This window comes from Mus pahari, chromosome 10 (assembly GCF_900095145.1).
Source record: "Mus pahari chromosome 10, PAHARI_EIJ_v1.1, whole genome shotgun sequence".
Classification (NCBI taxonomy): Eukaryota; Metazoa; Chordata; class Mammalia; order Rodentia; family Muridae; genus Mus; species Mus pahari.
In genome coordinates this window covers 104,194,511-104,200,902 of record NC_034599.1, presented here as the reverse complement: position 1 = coordinate 104,200,902, position 6,392 = coordinate 104,194,511, and the positions used below count along the sequence as shown (strand labels likewise).

Below are 6,392 nucleotides of genomic sequence, written 5' to 3'. Positions count from 1 at the left end.
TGAGGTGAGAGCCCTCAAACCACTGTCATTGACCTAGCAGGCCAATTCTAACTGGAATTGACTAACCTTCGTTACTGCCAGGCAGAGCACAACTCAGGAGTGTTATGGCCAAGGATGGTGACCAGGTGACCAGGTGACCAGAACACCAGGCAGAACACTTTGAAGTCTCTCAGATCCCCGACATATTTCACTGTGGCTCTCTCTGGGGCAAGGGATTTGAAGAAAGGGCATTGGGAAGGTCAAACGAGAGGGGCTCTAAAGAGGATGGGAATGAGATGAGCCATCACCGTGTCCACAGGATGTCACGAGGTCAGCGAACACAGCAGCGAGATGAGGAAGACGACCGGATGCAAACAATCAGCTTGGTTCACCACGGCAATTAGCCACTTGCTGTAGAAGGCAACGTCTGTATAAACTCCAGGGTATCCTTCGCGACCACAGCTGATGCCCCAGCTCACAACTCCTACCTGCACCCATTTGTTATCAAACTCACAGGACAACGGGCCTCCAGAATCTCCCTGAAGGAAGAGAAAGAAACAAATAGTGAGGATGGGACTGAGCCCCAATGGGTTTCACTAATTACACTGGAAGACACTTGGGACAGGCTCATACAGTTTCCTTGGGCACCCCAAAGGTCCAGCCAGAGCCAAGTTCAGTGGCATATGCCTATAGTGCCAGCCCTAGTGAGGGTGAGTGAGGCAGAAGGATTTCAGGGAGTTCAAGCCTACCGGACTACTGACTCAGAAATAGAGGGGGGGGGGGAAGCATCCTTGCCACGCCCAAGCTTCTATTAATACACAAATGTTGGAACTGGGTTTATACCTATGGTCACTGAAGAGTTAATGGGGAAGTGTTAATCTGCTCTGAGGTTATCTTCGTCATTTCTCGAGTTACGTGATGTTAAATTCTGAATTCCACTTCCAAGGGACCAGAGACTTGGCCCTGCGGTTAAGAGCGCTTGCTCCTTCTGCAGAGGATGCTGGGTTAGTTGAGAACACCCACATGGTGACCCACCAACACCTGCCACTCCAGTTCTAAGGCGTCCTACACCCTCTTCTGGCTTCTGCAGGCACTGCATGCACATGGCACACATAAATATATGATAGCAAATCACTCACACACATAAAATAAAGACAAACCTTTTTTTTAAAATCCCATTAAATATCATTGCTATGTAGCAGCTCTTTGCATTTAATGCAATTTCTCCCCTAACCTATACAGCAAGATCCTTGTGAATTATAGAGCCCATTTATGCATATTCTCCCAAACCTACTTCAGAGACCCTAACAACCATTTCAGTGAAAAACAAAAAAACAAAACAAAAACCAAAAAACAAAACATAGGCTTCCATGGGACTGGAGCGATGGCTTAGCAGTTATGAGCACTGACTGCTCTTCCAGAGGTCCTGGGTTCAATTCCCAGCAACCATATGGTGGTTCACAACCATCTGTAATGGGATCTGATACCCTCTTCTGGGGTGTTTGAAGACAGCTACAGTGTACTCATACACATAAAATAAGCAAACAAACAAACCAACCATAGACCTTCTCAGTATCCCTTACCACCTCTACCCTCTCATGAGCTGATAATTTTACCTCAAACATGCTTGCCTCACTGTTTGGTTGCCCTAGACCCTGGTCAGAACTTAACGGCATCTTAATTCTGGAATTATACATCCAAGGGAGCCACTGATCTAAAAGGAAAATCTGGCCATGTTCACCCAGCCGCACTTCCCACGTCTGCCTGGTCCACTCTAGAAACTTGGCCACATTCAGCCCAATCTTATTGCTCCAGGTACTTAACACATCAGCATCCTCTACCCTAGTACAGGGGTACAAGCCTAGGGTTTCTTGTCTACTGCCCTTCACTTCCCACCCCTGAAATGGAGACTAGATCTCCCTACATAACCAAGACTCACTATGTAGGCTAGTCTGGCCTTGAACTTTTGATCTTCCTACTTCAAACTCGTGAGTGCTGGAATTCCAAGTATATACCACACACTTGGACAACATAAGAAGTCCACTCAGACCTCTGATCCCCTATGCATATTCACCCCTATCTCTAAAAATAATATCACAAGAAGGTCTTCAGTTCATGTCTTTGAACTTCCACAGAAGTCTGACAGCTATGGTGTTATGTTGCCAGGTTGTGATATGGGTTAACTGGGTGAACACGGGCTCATGTTCCCTTTGTCGTGGGAACTGCCCCATAGGGGAACTCGATGCAAAGCATTGTTATATTACCCACCCCCAACTTCAACACATAAACAGGAACCCCACACATCCACCTACACAGGTCCTTTAGAGAGGACCAAACCAGCTGGACACGGTGGTGTCTCCCTGTAATCTCAACACGTGGGAGGTTGATGCAAGCCGATCTCAAGTTCAAGGCTATCCTGTGCTACACAGAAAGATATGGTGAGGCCAGCTCCTGGAGCCATGGGGTGTCGGGGCTCTCCCCGAGAATTTTCTTGAGTAAAAGAGAGTTAGCAAATAACTCAGGCCTTGACATCTGGGGCTAAGGAAGGAGCCCGTGAACGCACCTGACAGGCGTCCCTTCCTCTTTCTTTATAGCCACAGACCATGCCTCTCTTGACGAGATCAGCAGAACTTGAGGTAGCTTTCTTCAGCATCTCATTACATTCCTCATAAAGGATGACATTTTGGTCCACCTCCTGGAGGATTTCTGTCGGAACTTGTGGTGCTAATGAAAAAGATCAGCAGTGTATAAATCTGCTCAGTGGACAGCATGCACTCAAACACCCAAGAATCCCCCTAGACAAAGGCAGGGAAGTTAATATTGTCCCCATCTGACACGGGAGAAAGTAAAACTAAAAACTGTGATAGGAAAAAGAAAAAAAATTGAGTAACAGGCAGGATTGAGCCAGGCATAATGGCCTAAGTCTGTAAGTCCATGGGAGGCCAAGGTGGGAGAGTCTCAAGTGCAAGGCTTGCCTGAGCTACGGTGTGAGTCCAAGGCTCTGCCTCAAAACAAAAAGTAGAAAGGGCAGGGAATACAGCTTCATGCTAGAGCCCTTCACCAGCACGCTTAAGGCCCTGGGTCCAAGTCTCATGCTTAAAAGGGGGAAAAGTAAGACAAAAGAAGAATAATATTTCTGAAGGGGAAGCAAGGCCTGAAAGGATGAAGAAATGACAGCCCATCAAACTCATTACTGATGTCAGTGCAATAGAGAGGATAGCCTGTGCATCTTTTATTTTTTTGTCAGTGAGATGGGGTCTTTACATAGCCCTGACTTGTCTCGAACTCTCCATATTTCTGCACGTAACACCACACTCAGCCAATTTTCTTCACTTTCTAGAACATGATCACAGGCTCTCAAGAGATAGAACCCTAAAAGGTATCGCAGTTGACTTCTCACGGATAAGAAGCATACCAACAGAGACCTGTGGCTCACCCAATTCCTCTAGGCACAAGGAACTCCATAAATACCAAGGCAGGTACTTCCATTGAGAAGCTGGCCAGCAGCTCATCCTGTCATGAGGCAAAATCCACCCAAGGTGATGGAGAAATGGCTCAGCAGTTAAGAGCACTTATTCTTTCAGAGGACCTGGGTTCACCTCCCTCAGCATATGGAGACTCACAACTCCATATGCACAATTCCAGTCCCAGGGACTGTGACACCCAAGAGCTATCAGTCAGGCATTTGATACACAGACATGCATGGAGGCAAAACACCCATAACAAACCAAATAAAATAAATCAGATCTGGATATCCACCCAGGAGAATTCCATCACATTGGGCCTTTGTCTACTGGGAAACTAGCAGTTCCTATAACCACTCATCATACTGCCCCACAAGCCTGCAAAAGGAGATTTGACACAATCCCAGTTCCCAGGAGGGAGAGATACCTTTTGTGGGCTGTCATCAGATATTTGTGTTGTGACAAAAGATTTCAACACAAGACTAAGGATCACCTAAGCTGACCATGACCTTGACTCCTGCCAAACTGCCTGCCCAAACAACACACACACACACACACACACACACACACACACACACACACACACGCCTGCCAAGGAGTCTGCCTCTCTTTTGCGCCTCTTGGAACCATTTGTTTCTACCCCAGGAAGAAGGCTGAACTTCCTTCTGAGCGCCAGTCTTACCGCCTGGCTCTGGCTTGCCCCATCCTGTCACCCAACATTTGGTCCCAGCTGTCACGCGAAAACTCTCTGAAGGGATGCAGACAGGGTATATGTTAGCGGTGAAATTCACAGGGTGTTGGAGTTTGAGGAGGGCAATATCATTTTTAACCACGACAGCTGTGGAGAACTTAGGGTGGACAAAGATGGTCCGGATGGGAATCACCAGACTTGTGTTCTGTCGATAGACGCTCCGATCACCCATCTTGACATTGTACTGGATTCGGCTGTGGAAAAAACGTGTTGCCTCATTAGCCATGACCCTGCCAAGCTCTGTTACACCTCTTCCACTCGGTCCCTGCTTCTCAACATGTCCCCAATCTCTATCATCCTGTCTCTGTCACTAAAACTCTTTATTAATCTCTCAACTGTTTTGCTTATGCCACACCCTAAGTATTTTAGTGACAAGATGGTCATAGCAGGGCCACGTCCTTCTTTTGCTCTGGAATGTTTTTGTCAGGCAGGTAGATTAGACAGCAGGGTTTCCCTCCAGAAGCCTCCCCACAACTCCTCACCTGTAGATACAATGGGCGGCAGTCAGCACCCACTGGGAATTGATGAGGGAACCTCCGCAGACATGCATGTGTCTGACCCGAACGCTCACCTGCCAGGGCCACTTCCCCTCTTCAGCGTCCACCCCTCCCATGATCTTCATAAAGGGTTGGCCACACACTGAGGGAGGATGAAAAGGACTCATAAGCATTAGGCTCTCTCTTCATGTTAGCGTTTCCACAGAAAGCACCACGTGCCCCCAACGATAGCCAAGAAGGAGGCTATGTCCTGTTGAACACCACAGGCACTTCAGACCCTCAAGGCTACCGCGTCATTCTGGCCCTGTGGCAGTCATCTCCCCTGAAGCCACAGGCAAGGCAACCGAACTCTACACAACAGTGGCCTGAGCTACACCCGTGCCTCTCAGGGAGCCATTAGCTCTCACTGTGGGCCTTGACCCAGCCCTCCCCTTCCTTGCCACAGACAACCCTTACCAGATTACCTAAGGAAAAGTTCATGAAGGGAGAGCGGGTGGTAGCCTTGGACTTGCGCGCCCGGGTGGGTGGTGGTGGGGTGTCCCCCCTGCCTTCACTAAGCCCTGAGGGGAAACCGGAAGTAGAGAGTACAGAGGCGGCTGCCCAGGGCTTTGGCTGAAGCAGCAAGAGGCAGGCTATGAGGCCCAGGGAGCCACCTCCGGACGCCATGCCACCATGTAGGCCACCCCCCATCTCCCAGTAAGGTGGCACCCGCTCCCCAGGCTCACGTGGCCACCCTCGGTTCTGTCAGGAGAAACGGGCTCCCCGGAGGGCTGCAGGAGGCGCCCGTGAGTCAGAGGCATCACGGCTTCTTGCTTTCACTCAGTTCATGGCACGCTGAACACACCCCGGCCTGGACAGAGGGGAAAGCCATCCTTGATGGAGACCTCCCAATTCAGGACCCCTTACTTCCTGTGGAGCCTGGTAAGGACAGAACTCTGGGGATGAGAGGAGAACCCCTAGGTCTCCAAAAAGGCACCTCAAACCGAGATTCATTCACCAGACTTCTACCTGTAGGCTATTCTTCTCTCTGAGCTATGGGACAAGTTGAAAGAAAATTTGCAAATGTCCAGGCCTGGAGAGGTGGCTCAATGTTTAAGAGCGCTCAGCGCTCTTGCGAAGGACCTGATGTTCAATTTCCACATGGAAACTCAACCCCACTCTCAACTCCAGTTCCAGGGGATGCAGCGCCCTCCTCTGGCCTCTGTGGGCCCTCAGACTCAGAAAATAAAAATAAATATATGTTCTTAAGTTAGCCACCAAAGATACCCATAGGTCAGCCCATCTCTACTACTCTGTGTCCTTGGTGTCTTCTGTGGTAACTCACGGCTTTCTCTTTGTTGCCCAGAGGCTCAGGGCCTCTGATCCTGGGCCTCATCCCTGTTAGACTCCCCATAGACTCCCGTGTTTGAAAACTTGTCCCATGGGGAATGGCGGTATTAGGAGGTGTGGCCTTGTTGGAGGAAGTGTGTCACTGCAGGGGCGGGCTTTGAGATCTCCTGAGCTTAAGCTGTGCCCAGTGTGGTTTATAGTCACTTCTGCTGCTTGCAGACCATGATATAGAACTCTCAGCTCCTCCTCCGGCATGTCTGCCTTCATGCTGTCATGTTTCCAACCATGATGAAAATGATCTGCCGGGTGTGGTGGTGCACGCCTTTAATCCCAGCACTCGGGAGGCAGAGGTAGGCAGATTTCTGAGTTCAA

General features: G+C 49.3%; 1 protein-coding gene across 1 annotated transcript; it reads right to left on the bottom strand.

The window, feature by feature from the left end:
* Window positions 1-302: 302 nt before the first annotated feature.
* On the bottom strand, window positions 303-5,357 carry Prss42p. The gene is made up of 5 exons (XM_021205890.1): window positions 5,156-5,357; window positions 4,677-4,833; window positions 4,126-4,388; window positions 2,543-2,703; window positions 303-518 (listed from the first exon to the last, which is right to left on the bottom strand). Exons 1-5 carry the CDS (start codon window positions 5,355-5,357, stop codon window positions 303-305), a joined length of 999 nt encoding a protein of 332 aa, XP_021061549.1.
* Between the last annotated feature and the right edge of the window lie 1,035 nt (window positions 5,358-6,392).